The sequence below is a fragment of the Geotrypetes seraphini genome, chromosome 3 (assembly GCF_902459505.1).
Source record: "Geotrypetes seraphini chromosome 3, aGeoSer1.1, whole genome shotgun sequence".
Classification (NCBI taxonomy): Eukaryota; Metazoa; Chordata; class Amphibia; order Gymnophiona; family Dermophiidae; genus Geotrypetes; species Geotrypetes seraphini.
This window is the reverse complement of record NC_047086.1, coordinates 183,410,436-183,428,672: the sequence shown is the minus strand read 5'-3', so window position 1 is coordinate 183,428,672 and position 18,237 is coordinate 183,410,436. Positions and strand designations below refer to the sequence as shown.

Genomic DNA, 18,237 nt, shown 5'->3' with positions numbered 1-18,237 from the left:
AAAATCATGTTTATTGAGGTCAACCAGAGTAACACAGGGCATACAAAGAATACAAAGGCAAGCAAAAGCGGCTGTGAACAATGCAAAACAATACAATCAGACTTGTAAACTCTAGTCTGATAGCCACTGATTTGACCGTTGGTTTCTGGTCTAACAATTTGAAATGCCAACATCCTACCTGATACTCCTTGCACTTCAGGATAATTTGAGTTGGACTTGACAGCTGGGCTACAGCAAGTAGTGCTGATATTGGAGAGATACGAGGGGAGCATCGCTGAGTTCGGCGGGGGTGGCAGAGACTTCTTGAAGTGGCTGGCTGTTGAGATCTGGAGACGCCATGTCTGAGGTGGTCTGCATGACACTGAAGTCAGAGAGGTTGCAGCTTCACGTTTTTCTATGGATGAAGTGACACCATCAGGATGGGAGGTCCGCTGAGCCATCTAGTCTTTCTGAAATTTCACGTCTGATTCTTGCCAGCCATGGGAGTAGTGTGATGAGAGGCGGGATCGGCAGCTGCGGGGGGATGGCGGAAAGGATCGCTACCGGACCTGGGAGCGGAGAGTTGAGGTCGGCGAGATCTGTGTGGAGGTTGGACTGTCCAGTGCACTGGTTGTTGACCTGGAAATTGAAAGCTGTTTCTTTTCATTGGAGGAGATTCCTGTGGTTGGTGTACATCGGATGATAACAGCGGCTGATTGGATATAACAGCTGAAGTACTTGGGACAGTGATTTGTTGGTCTGACTGAAGTGATGCTAGTCCCTTCTGACTCTTATATCATCATGTTTACCATATCTTAATTTTACTGTTTTTTATTTATTTGTTTTCTATCTTTATTTTTTAAATTTTTCTTCAGAATTCCATTGCTCAATGGTTTTGTTTTTCCACTCATATTCCCTTGTATTCATTCTTTTTCACATTTATTATGTCCATATATTTTTCTTTTAAAATTTTCCATATTTAGTTTTAATTCAAACAAATTTAATTCAATTTTATTAAGTTTACCCATTTAATTATTACTGAGATGTATACTTTACTTTAAAAGAATTATGGCCTTAGAGAGATCAGTGTACTCTTGTTAGGATGTTTCATATATTGTTTACTATTTCTGTCTTTATTTTTACTCCTACTGCTTAGTAATCAGTCTTCTAGGTACTTTAGTTAGATTGTGAGCCTTCAGGACAGTAAGGGAATTCCAAGTACCTATTCTTTATTAATCTTGTTTTTATTGTATCCTTTAATGTATATTTCTCTGTAAACCGCTTCGAACCTAACAGATTTAGCGGTATATAAGAAATAAATTATATTACATTACCCTCTTTCTTCCTCCCCTCTTAAAGTCAATCAATTTGTACCTTTGCTTAATCTTTGTAAACCGCATAGAACTTCACGGTATTGCAGTATATAAGCTGTTATTATTATTATTATTACATTACATTACATCAGTAGCAGCAGAAAATACAGTAGTAACGGTAGAGAAGCCACCCCCCCTCATGCGCAGATAATAATAACAACAAAAAATAGGAGGAGCCCACAGCCCCCCACCAGGACTGAATGTAAAAGCTCAGATACAATGGCCAGAGTGTGGGGCTACAGGACACCCCAGGCTCCCCAAGCCAGGAGGCATGAAGAGAAAAGTTAATGAGCAGCAGAGCTCCAGTCCGCGCTCTGAAAAACACTCCAACCGCATGAACAGCCCATATCCCTCAGGTGACCACACAATTTTCTTAAGGCGTAGTACCTATCCCAAGGAATCACCAACTCAAAACACAACACCCACACCAGGCAACTCAACACAACCCAGTCATACAGGCAGTCATACACCACACATACTCCCCAGACAAACCCCCACCCTAACTCCCCTCCCCAGACCGAGAGACTAGAGGTAACTGCAAGAACACTCGCCATAAAGCCAGGTATGCCCGAACCTCCGGACTGGTGGAACGGGAATGATAGCAGAGCTCAAACCGGGCCAATTCAGACATCTGAGTGAGCCAGCAATCCAGTGGAATATCCCCCTCTTGGATCCAATACTGTAAAATCGTGCATTTGACTGTGAGCAGGATCAAATATATAAAGCGATGCCGAGGTACAGTTAGGCCTTGGGCTTCTAGCAGGGTTTGGTCACCAAGAAACAGTGTTTTATAATCCCACTCCAGATCACGCTGCAAGACCAGTTGAAGCTGCGCAAAGGAAGAGTTCCACAGGGTGAGGGCAGGACACTCCAAAAAGGAATGAAGTAACGTCCCTGGGGCCTGTTTGCATTTAGAGCACAGATCCACATCCCATAAACCCATATGAGCCCCCCGCTCCTTAATAATATAAGCCCTATGAAGAATCTTGAATTGAGTCTCCTGCCAAGCCGCAAATTTCACAAAAGCATACAAGGTGTGGAAGTGCTCCAGAAAAGTATCTGGAGTATAGGATGAAACGACTAGAATAAGAGCATTACCGTAAAGATGTGCTAAGAGCAGAGTCAGTTCAGCGGTTGGCCACCAGGATGGTCTCGGGGCTCAAGGATCTCTCATACGAAGAGAGGCTGAACAAACTGCGGCTTGTCACCCGCACTCTCAGGGCAATGTGTCCAGGACTGCGGGGACAAGGTTTGTACCCTTGTGAGCCGTGGAAGGCTCCACAAGGAATGAAAAAGACACTGGTTTAGAGCAAGGATTTTGCCAAAAAGCCAGGTAAGTTTTCTTGAAAATCAGGACTGGATTTTATTTTGCTGCATAGCATTAAACAAGAAATTAAAAAACAAACTTTTTTGTCAGGATTCCAAACAAATAATGCAATCTTCAAAACCAAACTCAATTTCAATATCATATGCTTTAAAGTTCAAAATTCACACAGCAAAAAGGAAGAAGGGCTCTGGATTTATGAGCCTCAGCTTTAAAGTTCTTTCAAAAAGAAAAACTAACAAAAACAGTCTCTTTCCTTTGATAGAAACTTGTACAAAGATCAGTGACACAGCACTGCACTTCTTCAGCAAATGGAAATGCTGACCAGGTGGTGTGCTCCACATGTTGTAATTTCGCTACACAATTGAGCCCTCTATCCCACCTCAAAACGTGGGGCTAAATCCCCCACCACGCTGGCTGGAAAAAGGTTTATTTTCTCCAGAACAGGAACAAGCTCAGCAAACAAATGAACTTAGGTTCTTTCAGTCCTAGGCCCTGTGCTTCCCTGCACCAACTTAATAGGGTGGAATAAAGCACAGCTTCACAAAAAAGAAAAACAAAACAGTTCAGCCAACTCATTACTTTTGGAAAACTCCCTTAGGCGGTTTCTTTACTTGCCTTGGAGCAACATATTTCCATGGGTTGACTTTCCAGCGGGACCTCTGCACACGGTTCCGGTCCCAACTCCATGGCTTGTGGAATTTCAGAGAGGTCAGGTCAGGAGTCAAGTCAGTATCAGCTTCAGCAATCTCCATACATTCTGGGCTTTGTAGGTCCTGCAGAGCTCTTAGTCCTGAGCTAGGCTGCCAGTACTGTTCCTGTGACCGTTCTCCTTCTCTCCAGTTCTCCCTCTGCCTTTCCAACTGCCCAGCCCTGAGGTTAAGGAACTTACAGCCCCGCCCAACCTTCCCAGGTGCAAAGCATTTCCGGTCACAAGCCTTGGGAAGGTGAGGGGGAGGGGAAGTCTGTAGCTCAACCCCTAAGCTCCCTCTGCTGGTTTTAGTGGGAATATCAGGCAAGAAGGAAAATTGTTCTTTATCTTGAGCAGAATGGGAATTAACTGCTCTAGGCATGGGCCTTATACTAGGGCCAATCCTAGCAGGCCTACCTCGCATACCACAGGCTCTACTCTCTCGAGGAAAGCAGGGAGAGGGGAGACATGATTGAGACATTTAAATACATCACCGGATGTATCGAGGTGGAAGAAGATATTTTCATTCTCCAAGGACCCTCAGCCACAAGAGGGCATCCGCTTAAACTCAGGGGCGGGAAATTTCATGGGGACACCAGAAAGTATTTCTTCACCGAAAGAGTGGTTGATCATTGGAACAAGCTTCCAATACAGGTAATCGAGGCCAACAGCGTGCCAGATTTTAAAGGGTAAATGGGATGCCCAGTGGGATCCTTAAGAGGGTGGAGTTAAGGATGGGCCATTAGGAGAGGGATCTCCAGGAGAGCAGACTCAGGGGGGTGGGTCTGTAATGGGCTATGGCCCTTATCTGCCGTCATTTTTCTATGTTTCAATTTGTATTTACCTTGTTCTGCTGTTCTCACTACGGATGCATCCTAGAAGGAAAGCACACATACACAGACATACAAACGCACATGCAAATAAGCAAACAGATGTGTTCTTTATTCAGAGTACTGGAGCATTTATATAGCATTTTACATGCATCAGTTTTCTCAGGATACGACTGTAGGAAAAACCATATTTGGTAGCAAACACAAGAAGGGGCAGGGGTTTCCATAACTATGGCATATAATACTGTGCTTTATTGTCTAAGGTCTTTCTTAGCAAATGTTTCTTATTTCTTATCTAAGTGACTCACAAGAAGCAAAATCATCCACCAGTTTCATGAGAAGGAGTGATCTTGGCAAACTATTCAGCTACAGAAAACACAGAGCTTTTTTTTTTTTCACAAGCAGGAATAGAAAAACTTACAAAGAATATATACCCCTTCAATCCCCTCTTACATCATGAAAATGACATCATAAGTGCACAGCATGAGTTTGGAGGGAGAGATATATGTCCTATGAGATATATATTTCAATAAGAAGGTGTTTAACCCCTCTTGGGACACCAAGAGCAGCAATATAAACATGGGGGGTCAAAGCTTCCGGGAAGGTTGGGGGTCTGTGGTGGGAACCGGTAGGTACTAGCCAGGGCTGCAGGACAGCGATGAACAGCAGATTTGACTATATCATGGAATCACAGGGACCAGGCAAGTCAGGCAGCCAAGAGCGAAAGAGTCAGTCAGTAGGGAGGCCACGCCAGGTTCGGAGAGGAACATGAGCCAGTTTGGTGATGCGGTCCACATCGTCCTCGAGCATGGTACCATCAACATCTAGGGCAAGGCAGCATTTAGAGAAGTGGAACTTGCCACAGATGCCACCGTCCGCAGCCAGCAAGTAATTTAGAGACAGGCGATTCTGATACATGGCAGTGCAAAAGTTCAAGAACAGTCTGCAAGTGAAGTATGCAGTGGAGCAGGTAGATTGGGGGTCCGACAACCCCAGGAGCCATCTTTGGCCCACGTAGCAGGTCCATAAGCAGCAATGATCTGTGCAGCAAGCCAGTTGTCACCCCATTTGTCCAATCTGTATGGGGTGGAGAGTGCTAACTGCTTTTTGGCGACCCCTAGTGTCGAACACAGGGGCTCCCAGGCATTCACCGTCGGCCAGCAGTAGCAGGAAGGAGCTGGGATGGATCCAAGTACACATGTACCAGTCCGGTGAGCAGGCAGCCAAAGGTAAGCAAACAGGCCACAGAGCCAATAGCAACCATCAGGAGCTGGCCATCGGGCGTAGGAAGTTCCATGGAACAGGTGCTGAAGAGGAGGTCCTGATAAGGTGATTTACAAGTTAAGAGCCCCATAACGAAGCATGAGGAATAGTGGATACATCACATCAATGAAAAAGGGTACAATGCTGCAGGTGGATAGGGAAGTGGGGAGAAGATAACACTGCAAAGAAGGGAGAAAACGAAACAGTAAGGGTGGAAGGCAATCACAAGATTACAAATGTAGAATGGGGAGTGTAAACATTGAGGGGCAGATTCTCAAAAACCCACTTTAAAAAGCGAGGTCTGCTAATGCAGCCATTCAGCTACTGATTCGAAAAACCTGAGACATTATTAAAATATCACGTATGCAAATAAGATCGGTGGACAGCAGCAAAGATTTCCTAATTTGCATATGCCCATCACTGATGGACACATGTGCAGAAAAAAATGCTGCTGTCAACGACGGCTGTCAAAAAAAACAAATACAAGACAAAAACCCAGCAACCGGAATCTTAGGTCCCTCCCATTCAGGTCTTAGGCCCCTCCCTGGTGCATCCCACAATGCACCAGGAAGGGGCAGGCCCACCTTATTCAGAAGGAGGCGGGCTAGCCGGCTGGACGGAGGGAAGGCCCAGACCTTCAAAAAAGGTTAGAGGGGACCCGGGTGGAGTTAGGAGGGATTCTAGTGGGGGGGGGGGGGTACTGGAGGGGTGGTGCAATCTACGGGGGAGTTTCCTGCAGGAGGGATTGGGCATCTCTCCTGCCACGATCTATGGGAGGGGTTCTGGCAAGAGGGATTGGGCAACCCTCCTGCCAGCGTTTGTTTGGGGGGGATGGGCAGCAACAGCAGGGAGATTCCTTGTCGCAATAACCTCAGAGGCTGCGTCTACTTACAATGTAGGCCAGCATTTTGTTGGCCTACATTGTATGTGTCTCCCACTGGCCTAGGGAGATACATACGGCCGCCTAGGTTTGCCTAAGGTTATTTCCGGGCCAAACCATGCCTACACCTAGCCTTAGGCGGGCTTGCGCACCTCCCTAGGCTCCCAGAGGTGCCTCTAATGTAGGCAGTCTGCATCGGGAGCATTTTTTTAAAAAACCATGTGTCCCGATTGGCTGGTTAGACAAAGGTAGGACACCTACCGCCGCCTAGAATTGGGACGCCGTTTATAAAATCAGGGTCTTAGAGTTGTGCCGGAGTGTGTGAGGTATAGTGGAACCAGAATAATTTTGTTTTGGCAGTTTATTAGAGAGTGCCCAAGTAGATTTTTTCAGTGCCATTGGAAACTTTTCCTTAACATTAGAATTGGGAGGAATTAGGAGAAAGATATCATCTAGATAGTAGACTTTCAGCGTCATTGAAGGAGAGGTTGCCTAGGGTGCTCATAAATATGTTGACTAGTAGTGGAGAAAGTGGGGATCCTTGGGGCACACCATAGAAAGCTTTCCAGTTCTGAGAGAAGGACCCATCTTTCAAGAACTCTTTGAACCAGTTGAAAACTGTTCCGGTTAGACCCAGTTCATTGAGTTTGGTCAGAAGAAGCTCAAGATCGACACAGCCAAATGCAGCAGATATATCCAATTGTAGGAGAATTGATTGTTGTCCTGTAGGAATATTTATGGTAGATACTAAGCAGTTACATAAATAAATTACGTCTCTGATCGTTTTTGTCTAGGGAAAACCATAAACGCTGATCCAGGTTCAGCTCTATTGCCTGTTTACACGACACAAGACCCAGGCTAATGAGAAATACTTTTATTATAAAAATAGAAAAATATAATTCACAAGTCAGCTGCAATGTTTAAATATTGATCACAAAATATCTAATTACATAAATGAAACTCAATACATAATTATCACAATATAATTGTTAGAAACTAATTAATAATACTGGTTACACACACACTAAACAATTCCTTATAATAATTATAATCCCTGATTAGCAAATGATTATATTATCACCAATGGAGCTTTACGAACCTTGTCCTCTATCACAATTTGATCCTTATCTAACCCAGCTGATAAGACCGTAAATTCCGTATCCTCACCTTTTGATCAGGCCTCTGGCACAAATTAGGTGAAATGGAAACTTTTCTTGTCAGCCGTAGTAGATGGAAGAAGTCCTTTGTTAAAGGTACATGTTGGTCAGTCCTGGGTAAGGCAATAAATCATCAGCAAACAAGTTCCTATCCGTGCTGAATTCAGAGCTGTTTAAAAAGTCCGAATTTCTCTCTCTTATGCAGAGAGTCACACGAGGTAACTTACAGGTCTAATTATTAAAAGAAAAAGGTTACGTGTAGAACACCTGTGGGAAGATGTGAGTTCCCCCGCACCTTAACACAGACTAACTAATTAATTAGCACCTTCTTCTTTCTTGGAACTCATCAGATGACTTTCTCGGACCAATCCAGAAACAGAACTTGGATGAATAGCCTTTCTGTGGAAAGTATCATATAGGCTGAAAGACCCAGGGCTGTTAGACAGATAAGAGCAGAATACCTTCCCCCAGAATCACATAGTCCCATTATGAAGACACAGATGAATGTCCTTGAATAGTATAACATTCTGGTACATACCCATAATGCATCAGGCAGAAACAGCAAAGCTGTGTACTTCTTTCTTCTTGCAATTCATGCTGGAAAAATCTCTTGTTCAGCAGAAAGATTTCTTGAGACAATGGTTCAGGCATTGATGACATCATAGAGGCCTAACCTTCAGGTGTGAATACAGAAATACCCCTACAGTCCCCCCTCTTGAAGGAGAAATAACTTCAATGGAGTCTATTTCACCTTCAACCTAACTAAATAGGAAAGGATCGTCAAGACCCAAGGTGATACAAAATGCAAAAACATAAGCAATACCATATAAATCAGCAATAAATCAAAGATATCAATAATCAATGTAGAATAATCATAAAGGCACGGGTAAAATATGTGAACCCAGCCAAATAAATGATAACAAAATCACTGATTAATGGCAATATATGACAAAATCAAAAATCATAACTACTTAGCAAGGCACAAAAGGTATGCCAAAGCAAAAGTCAAGATAGACAGGTCAAAATCATAAATACGGCTAGCAAAATCACTCCTTCATAGCCGCAATGTAATCATGCATTCTTAAGTCCATAGGTGATGGATTACGACGAATAAGATGTCGAATCCAGATGGTCTCATAGAGTGCAAAAACATCAAGGGTAAAATTGATGGGATGTCCACGGAAAACATCCAGGATTTCCAATTCAGTCTCAGTAGGAGTAGAGTCCAAATAAAAAATGTGCTCAACATCTGTTTGGCTTTGGTGGTTAGACTTAGTAATAATAATTCAGTGCTGTGTTGGGCTTTGAACCCATACTGAGAAGGGGTGCAGGCAGGAGAATTTATCTATATATACTGTGAGTTTGTACAGACTAGCATCTCAAGTAACTTGGTAAGCAGAGGTATTCCAGCTTCAAGACTTCTTTGGACATCTGGAGTGTGCCTGAGTTCCTACACTATCTGCTCCCACAGCTTCCCCAGTGCTAAAAAATATGTTTTTTTTTTCACGTGGGTAGTGCACGCCGATCCCAACATCGCAATGGGACACCTGAGCTCACCCTATGGTGAGGCATTTTTTTGCAGCAGTAAGCACGTGTTATGCTTACCACAGCTTAGTAAAGGGCCCCTTAGTTTGCCACAATAACTTGATAAGAACTCCATTTTTTTTTTTTCAGCAAGAAATGTCACCACTTTTGTAAGGTAGAAAAAGTAAGTACGCAGCAAGTTCTGGCAGTCAATTATGAAGAGCGTTGCTTGATGTTTTACTAATTGGGATCTAGCTAGGTACTTAGGACCTGGGTTGGTCACTGTGGAAACAGGATGCTGGGCTTGGTGGACCTTTGGTCTCTCCTAGTATGGCAATTCTTATGTTCTTGTATTTATTTTGGAACAAATTAGCATATTTCTCACTATCTCCAACATTTCCAGGTGTCACTTTGAATTTTTCTGGCACACAAACTATGCCTATATATATCCTTTCACTGGATTTTCCTCCCAGTCTGGGAATGAGGAAAGCTTTTGGGACACTTTATCCTTGATTGGCCAGCCCCATGCCTGAAAGAATGGAACTAGGTTCCTCTTCACCTGCTCAGAAAACAGTTTTGCCCAAAGGTTCATCTTATCACTGTTATCTTTTCTGATGTTTGCCATCTTCTGGTAGTCTGAGAAGAGCTGAATGAAGGGCTTCCAGCCGAAACCTTCCTGCAACTGAAAGAACATCATATTTACAATTTGTAAGGTTGCAAACTTTACAGTGCGAAGCAAGGTAATTCACAGCAGTTTGCCTCAAAAAAGAATACTATCAATGTACCTGAAAAGACCAACTCCCCCCCCCCCCCCCCTTTATCAAGCTGCGTTACGGGTTTTTAGCATGGGCTGGTAGGGTAGGTGCTCAATAGTGCTCTGACGTTCATAGGAATTCTATAAACATCAGAGTATTTACTGTGCCGGCCCGCGCTAAAAACATCTTGCACAGCTTGATAAAATCCGGCCTAAGTTCATTGCAAAGAATTATAAATACTGCATACTACTTTAGATTGCTCATTCATAACTGCAGCTTCTACACAACAGGCATTTCTATCATTAAATCATCAATGAGAAATTAGAGAACATGTGTTCTCAGAAATTCTTTGTCAGAAATTCCCCACTTAAACTTTCCTGTGTTTGCCTGTATGTGTGTATATATATAATAATAAATATAAATGCTCCACTTTCTAGATTGAGAGCACTATCTCAACGGAAGAAAAGCCTCAGGTATTATTTTGGTAGAGCATAAATATCATTGGCAAAAACTTCTGAGGAGAATGTGCTATTACCACTATTCAGGGCTGAGATATAAAGCTGCCTGCTGTGTTGTAAAGTTACGAGTAGTATCTTAAACCACTGTTCTTCAACTGCCGGTCCACGGACTGGTGTCGGTCCGCAGGAAATTTTTGCCAGTCCGCACAGGGCCAGCGAGATTGACTCACTTCAATTTCCTGCCGGTCCGCACAGGGCCGGCAAGATCAACAGCTGAAGTCCACGCTGGGCCGGAGAGATCTTGGGGAGCCTCCGACAGTGGCTTTCTCCCCTCTCTGCAGCTCTCCTTTACTTCCCAGCGCAGTGATTCACGAAGGCAGCCTTGGGGCTTTTGCTGAGTCGCGGCTGCCTCTGATGATGCAACTTCCTCTTTCCTCAGAGGCGGCGCGACCCAACAAAGGACCCGAGGCTGCCTTCCTGAATCGCTGCGCTGGGAAGTAAGGAGAGCTGCTGGGAGGGGAGAAAGCCAATATTGGAGTCTGGGAAGCTGCTGGGCAAGGGGAAACAGGAACAGCTGCTACTGGAGAGGGAGAAGGAAAGATGCTGCTGGGAGGGGAGGAGGAAAAGGAATCTGGGAAGCTGCTGGGTAAGGGATAAAAAGGACAGCTGTTACTGGACCTGGAGGGAAAGAGAAGGAGAGATGCTGCTGGGAGGGGAGGAGGAAAATGAGTCTGGGAAGCTGCTGGGCAAGGGAAAAAGGGACAGCTGCTACTGGACCTGGAGGGAAGGAGAAGGAGGGATGCTGCTGAGAGGGGAGAAGGGAAAGGAGTCTGGGAAGCTGCTGGGCAAGGGGAAAAAAGGGACAGCTGCTACTGGACCTGGAGGGAAGGTTAAGGAAAGATGCTGCTGGGAGGGGAGGAGGGAAAGGAGTCTGGGAAGCTGCTGGGCAAGGGAAAAAAAGGGACAGCTGCTACTGGACTTGGAGGGAAGCTGCTGGGCAAGGGAAAAAAGGGGACAGCTGCTACTGGAGAGGGAGAAGGAGAGATGCTGCTGGGAGGGGAGGAAGGGAAGAGAGTTACTGCTGGACAGGAGGAGGAGGGAAGGGAGAATGAAAAAAGGAAGGAAACAGCTGGCAGGGAGATTAGAGGAGGGGAAGGGGAGAGACAGGCATGAGAAAGTAGAGAGAGGGGTCAGCAGAAAAATAAGCAGAGAGGGACAACGATGGTAGATCTGGTGTAGGAGAGATAAAAATAAAGAGAGCAGTAAAGCTGGAATGAATCATGTAAAAAGGAGAGAGGGGGCGCAGGTTGGATAGAAAGGGGAGAGGGGCATAGAAAGAAGACAGATACCATATGGAAGGTTGAGAGGACAGACAGTGGATGGAAGGGGCAGATGCTGGATTGAAGAGACAGAAAGGGCAGATGCTGGAAGGAAGAGAGTGAAAAGAAGATGAAAGCAGAAACCAGAGACGTCAAAAGGTAGAAAAAAATAATTTTATTTCTATTTTGTGATTAGAATATATCAGATTTGAAATATATATCCTGCTAGAGCTGGTGTTAGACATAACTGGGGACTGCAAAGCCCAGGCAGTGCTTTTTTAGCTTCCAGCTGGCTTAGGGCGCTCTCTGACCAGGGGGCAATTGCCCTAGTTGCACTCCCCTAAAACTATTCCTGTCATGTGTGACTGCAGTATTCTGTTAGCATGATATTTCTGAGTAGCATTCTGTAATAATTTGGCTTGTTCAGTTTTCTTGATAGTAGAGGGGATAAATGTGAAGGGGAGGGGAGACAGGGTTTTTGTTGATCCTTCCTCTATATTATTTGTATTTATAAAATGACATTTGTACAGAATATTGTTTCTTTTTTTACTTTAATAAAATACATTCAATATAAAATCATAACTGAGGCTTGTGTGGATGGGATCAGATGATTTGTGGGGACCGAGCTCGCGGAGATGGGGCGGAAACGGGTTTTTAAATTTTAGTCCTAGTAGTTTGCCGGTCCACAAAATAATTCTTTTATTTCTGCCGGTCCACGGGTATAAAAAGCTTGAAAAACACTGTCTTAAACAATAGCCAACGTTTCACGGTATATGACCGTTTCTTCAGGGCTTATCGACTTTCACTTTCCTACACAGCTTGCTTACTCGATCTCACCAGCGTCCTGTCCTATGGAGGAGGTCTGAGCATTTATGCTCTACCAAAATAATACCTGAGGCTTTTCTTGCGTTGAGATAGTGCTCTCAATCTGAAAGTGGAGCATTTATATTTATTATTATTTATTTACCCACTTCTACCATTTTAGATACTATATATATATATATATATATATATATATATATATATATATATATATATATATATATATATATATATATATACACACACACACACACATACAGAGAGAGAGCAAAAGAGAGAGAAAGAAGAATAGCTATGTATGGACAGATGGAAAGATCAATAGGTATAGACCACAATAGTATATCATCCTGCTGTTTTAGGTTATGCTTCCCTATAAAATTTCAATTCTCAGGTTACCTGCAAGTAAGTCTCAAGACATGTCCACACCTCCCATTCTTCCAGTCTTCTACCATTTTCCATATACTTTTTAATCCTTTTGGCTCTTTCTTTTGGATGGAGGGCACAATGGGCCTTATCTCTGGGAATCCCTATTACTTCTTCATGGACATAAACTGACCAGAGATTGCAGGTGGCCTCAGTTGTGTGAGGAGGAATCTCCCATCCATATCGCTGCTGGTTGTGGCCCAATTCATGGATAACACCCCAGGTTCCTTTGGCTTTTATATAGTTCAAATCCAGCATTTCTTTTACAGATGCCAAGTGACACATGATGGGGTAGCCTGAATGCATCCATCCTACAAACAGTAAATGCAAAACTTCAGGTTGATTGACTCAAGCAGAAGATGCAAAAAGTTAACAAGTCATTCTACAGAAGAACAATTTAATGCAAATATTAGGGACAGCAAAGATCATTCTTTAGTTACTCTAACCATCTTTTCTCTGTTGGAATTCCCAAAATGTATGTCCTGTGTCTGCATTGAGACTGTAAAAGATTAGATAGCCATTCCTTTTTGGTCTAAAAAAATAGCTTTATTACATGGATTCAACATATTGAACAAGTCCTGAGTTCCGCATGTCTAAAAGCAAAAATAAAAGCTACAGAGAAAGTGTTGTAGTAATGCTAAAAGTTACAGACTAGTCACTGACATGCATTTCTCAAAGCTTCCATTGTTATAAAAGACCTAGACAAACTGCATCCAAATTTAGAAGCCAGCTCAGAAACTTAGGAGCCAGTATGAGACCTTTCATCCCTCCTTCCCATTGTTTCCACCAAAGCTAAACAAAGAGAGAGATCCACCTCAGAGATCTTCCACAGCTACTCTAAGGGCTGAGTTACTACGGTTGTGTTCTATTCGGTCAATATTCAGCCAGCAGCGGTCAGTGTTTATTTAAACATTAACCACTGCCAGCTAAATTAGCCCTGGATATTTAATGCCAAGCCACATACTGGTATAAGCACTGAATATCAGGTCCAACAGCTAGTGGCTGCCAAAACTTAGCAAATCCCAGACGATATTTAGCCAAGACCTGCAAAAGTTATTCATATGGGTCACCAGCTGAATATTGATCGAAAACTACATAAGATTCCTTTCCAAAGTGCGTCTGATCCATCTCAGCCTCAAAGCTCCCCCCCCAAAGAGGCTCCAATCCTCCACCCCCTACCCACCCCCGGACTTCTGATCCACCCCTAAAGTGACTCCAAACCCTTCCTCACAAACCTCCACCCGCCCCTGAAATTCCTTGGTCTCCCTCAGAGATAGAAGAAAAGGCTGGGGGGGAATAGGAAATCTGGGGGGGAATAGGAAAATGTAGTTATTCAAAGCAATCAACTGACCCCTCCCCCCATCTGCACCCCACAGAATCCTCTCCCCCCGAACCAACAATGATTTTTAAGGTAGCCACTAGGGGAGTTAGGGAGAGCCATGGCTTTTGTGCAGTCCGATGCTCCTTGGTCACAGGAATAACATTGTGTGTGAAGTGGCTCACAAGCAGTGTTATTCCGATAAGATGGACCACCGCAGTTTGCTGAATCCCACAGGGCATCAAGGCGCAGTATATGCAAACCTTTACTACACCTTGATGAATCCCCCCTTAATGCCAGTAAGAAGAAGCATATGTGTGTATGTGCATATAGAGCCGCCAAAATTTGGGCACTGATCCCAGATCGAGCCTAAAATAATTAGTTAATGGGCTCCAATGATATAATGATTGGCGTTAACAAGCACTTAATTGACACTAATTATGATTTGGGTGCTGATCTGGCTGTGTACTATTCTGTAACAATAAGTGCCTAAACTGGATGGTGCACAACTCAAAAGGGCCATGAGAGAGGTATGGGCAGGTCAGGGACATTCATAAAAGATGCAGGCAGTGTGACAGAATAGCAGGGATCCACGCCCAAGTAGCATGCCAGGATTTACACCAAGTTTCAACTGGCGTTAAGGCCTCGCGCCCAAAGCGGAGCATGGAATTCGGAGCTCAACTCTTCCCTTCCAGCTTTCTCAACTCTTACATCCAGCTTTCAGCCCAGAGCCTCCGCTTACATCCAGCTCCCAGCCCATGGCTTCTTCTGGAGTCCCATGGGAAGTGGAGCTGCAGTGAAATTGAAGCAGAGGAGTCACTTTTGTAGTATCGGCCCGGGGTAGCCTGCCTTGATTTGTTTTATTGAATTTGAAGCTAACTGAGACTGAGGGTGGTGAGAATGGCTGGGGTTTATTTTTAATTTATTTTCAATTTATTTATTTTTTTGGGAGGGAGGTACTTTTTTTTGTTGGGCTTGTTTAATTTTGCTTTTTTTCCTCAGCTTTTAATTTTTAGGATTTTTCTTTGGGGTTCTTTGATATTTGAAGTTTTCCCTTCTGTTGTGCCTTTTACACACCTATAGTACTGAATTTATTGTATTATCTTTTCCCTCTTCCTTCTCTTTCTGTAAGTAAATGTAAGTAATTATTTCTTTCATAGGTACTATAGTTAGATTGTGAGCCTGTTGGGACAGAGAGAAATTCAAAGTACCTGATTAGATTTTTGGCCATTACTTAAGTAAATTTAATTGTTTTGTAAACCGCTTTGAATCCTTTGGGAGATTTAGCGGTATATAAGACATGACATTACATTAAACAGTGCTCATGCCAAAGCTCCCTTTATATAATAGCACTGAGCACTAAATGTTATCAGCACCATTATAGAATTTCATCCAATATGGGCTTAAGTACCAATCCCTCAACCACTATCACTCTGCCCCACTATACTTCTATGCAGGTACTTTTTATGTGCATACACTGCTGGGCAACTGGGCATAAGAATAGCCTTACTGAGTCATACCCGTGGTCCATCTAACCTAGTAGCCCACCCAATCCAGGTCACTATTTTATAAGATCCTACCTGAGCATTTAATACATTGTTCTATAACTCAAATCCCTTTTAAAAACATCCCCAGAAAGTATAGTACACGTTAATTAGCTGGAGAATTGGAATATTGTTTGGATGAAGGGCTCTACACATCTACGAACTATTATTCCTCTGGGTGTACAACAAACAGACCACACTTGCCACAAGATATCTGGACGTCAGCTACAACCCTCTCCTGGCGCTGTAGAGGTCCTGGAGTCGCAGCCAGTTCACAAACGCCTCTCATTACTTTATCCCAGAAAGAGAGCAGAGTGACAGGGTTCTCTATGGAGCGCACACTCTCAGATGGAACTGTGAAGATGATGCTCTCAGTAGCGAGCTCTGCCCACGGGGCAGGGTAATGGCGGATGGTCTGCAGCCAGTCAGACTGACTGGTCTTTCCTGTAATGTTGTGTGAAATAAGTCAGAAAGTGTAGTGTGAGATCACTAGGTGAGTTCAGCAAGATAACAGCAAAGGTGTAAAACAAAGACACTATAACAAAGCAGATGATTTAGAATTGATCTGGACAATGCTGACCATTATATAAGAGTATATTTATATTGTGTACAGTGAGCATTTATTTGTGTCTGTGCGTGCTTTACAAATCTCACAGACCTTAATCCATCTCCTTTTTTATATTCTTGTACTCATGACTAAGTAAGTGCCTGTCACTTACTTTCTTTAATTTTTTTCACTAATTTCTCCATCACTCCTATTAGAAAGATGTTTCTCTGGAAATATTATTTCTTCTGTTGCTTTTGAGTCTACTGCTCTCCAGCTTGATCCCTTTTCCCCCTCAATAAAGATTAGTAACAGTAGGAGAGAGAAAGAGATAATGGTTACTGTGGATGAGCAGATTAGATGGGCCTTTTGGCCTTTATCTGCCATCATGTTTCTATTAAGTGCTGTCCAAATCTTACAACTCCTGCGGCTTCTGAGAGGGAGCATCTCTGATAAAACCTGGTGGCTTTGGAGACAGTAGTTAAATCTAGACTCTTCCACCAATCAACTGATGAAATCTTGCAGTTCCTACAATCTCCAGGTGCGAGGAAGCTATGAAATCCCAGATCCTTCAGTCACCTCTCCAATGTCTTCTGCTGGCACCGCACTTTCAAAACTCATGAGCCAGTCCTCATAATCTCATGTATTGTCATATTAGCAAACCCAGTCCAAACATTTTACAAATGAATGTGGGGCTGGCATTACAGAGGGTGCAATATAGGATGACTGGACAGAAGTCCTTGGATGACATCATATGCATGCATGCCAAAGGTTGCCCACCCCTGTCCTAGAACTTCTATGTACTGAAAAAATGATTCACAGTTTTGCTTTATAGGAGACAATTCCATAACAGGTCCCAATATTTAAGTACTTAACCCCCTAACTCTATAGAGAAAGCACCATAAACTGTGCTTGCAGTTTTGGTTGTATATATTAGGTATATTAAAAGCAAGAAGCCAGCAAAAGAATCAGCTGGACCGCTAGATGACCAAAGGGTAAAAGGGGCACTCAGGGAAGACAAGGCCATAGCAGAAAGATTGGTCAAAAGTAAACTGAAAACCCACCAACTCTCAAAGTTAGGAACATAAAACCTTTCAAAACTGTACATTACCGTGTATAAAATAAGGAGCCTGCACTGCCCCTTCTATTGTTATGCTGACTTTGCCAAGCAGACAGTCAGTGGGTACTATGATGTACAAGAGACCTCCCCACAGACTAGAGATGACCATCTTCTCTTGGTTCACTGGAAATATCTGAACAACAACAGGGGCGCGAAACAATTGCTGAGCATTGTGGAGATCATCAGAATGGCAGCCAATTTGTACCTGAAAGAGAGAGCTTTTTTGTTTAATTGCCACACTGAACAAACATAAAATTAAGCTTTCATGAGCACAAATGTAAGAGAGTAATTTTGGGGGTTGGAAACTTTCAAAATAACTTTAATTAGGTCAACACATACCACATGATGAAAAACAGAAGTAACTATTGTTCTTCACTAGAACAGCTTGCAACATGACCTATGATGACTAAATTGTGTGAGACTCGCAAGAACTGATGGCAGGAAGCGACAGAAAGTGGCACGGGGCCAGGCAGGAGTACAAAAAGCTTGTTCCTGCCTTGTGCGCCATTCAGAAACAGCTCCAAGGAAGCTCAGACTGTGGAGCAAGTCTGGTCCCTATTCAGGGACACGGTAAGCGGGGCGCAAAACCTATATGTACCCAGATTTAGGAAAGGATGCAAAAAGAATAAGACTAAAGACCCAGCATGGATAACTAATGAAGTAAAGACAGTGATAGGAGACAAGAGAAAATCTTTTCGGAGGTGGAAAAAGGACAAAACTGAAGGAAATTGGAAAGAGCACAGGAAGCATCAGAAAGAATGTCACCGAGTGGTCAGAAAAGCCAAGAAAGAATACGAGAGACTAGCCAAGGAAGCAAGAAATTTTAAACCATTTTTCCGATATGTAAAAGGGAAACAGCCAGCGAGGGAGGAGGTGGGACCTCTGGATGAGGGAGACAGGAAGGGAGTGAAAG

General features: G+C 43.4%; 1 protein-coding gene across 2 annotated transcripts in view; it reads right to left on the bottom strand.

The window, feature by feature from the left end:
- Positions 1 to 4,307: 4,307 nt before the first annotated feature.
- Positions 4,308 to 18,237, bottom strand: part of LOC117357637 (TRPM8 channel-associated factor homolog) — a 51,655-nt gene continuing 37,725 nt past the window's right edge. For both annotated transcript variants that reach the window (XM_033938495.1, XM_033938494.1), the window contains exons 5-8: positions 17,316 to 17,529; positions 15,865 to 16,104; positions 12,772 to 13,109; positions 4,308 to 9,703 (exon numbers count right to left, since the gene is read on the bottom strand). In XM_033938495.1, coding sequence (XP_033794386.1) covers positions 9,461 to 9,703; positions 12,772 to 13,109; positions 15,865 to 16,104; positions 17,316 to 17,529 — 1,035 coding nt within the window. In that variant the 3' untranslated portion in view covers positions 4,308 to 9,460. The remainder of the gene's footprint in view (positions 9,704 to 12,771; positions 13,110 to 15,864; positions 16,105 to 17,315; positions 17,530 to 18,237) is intronic.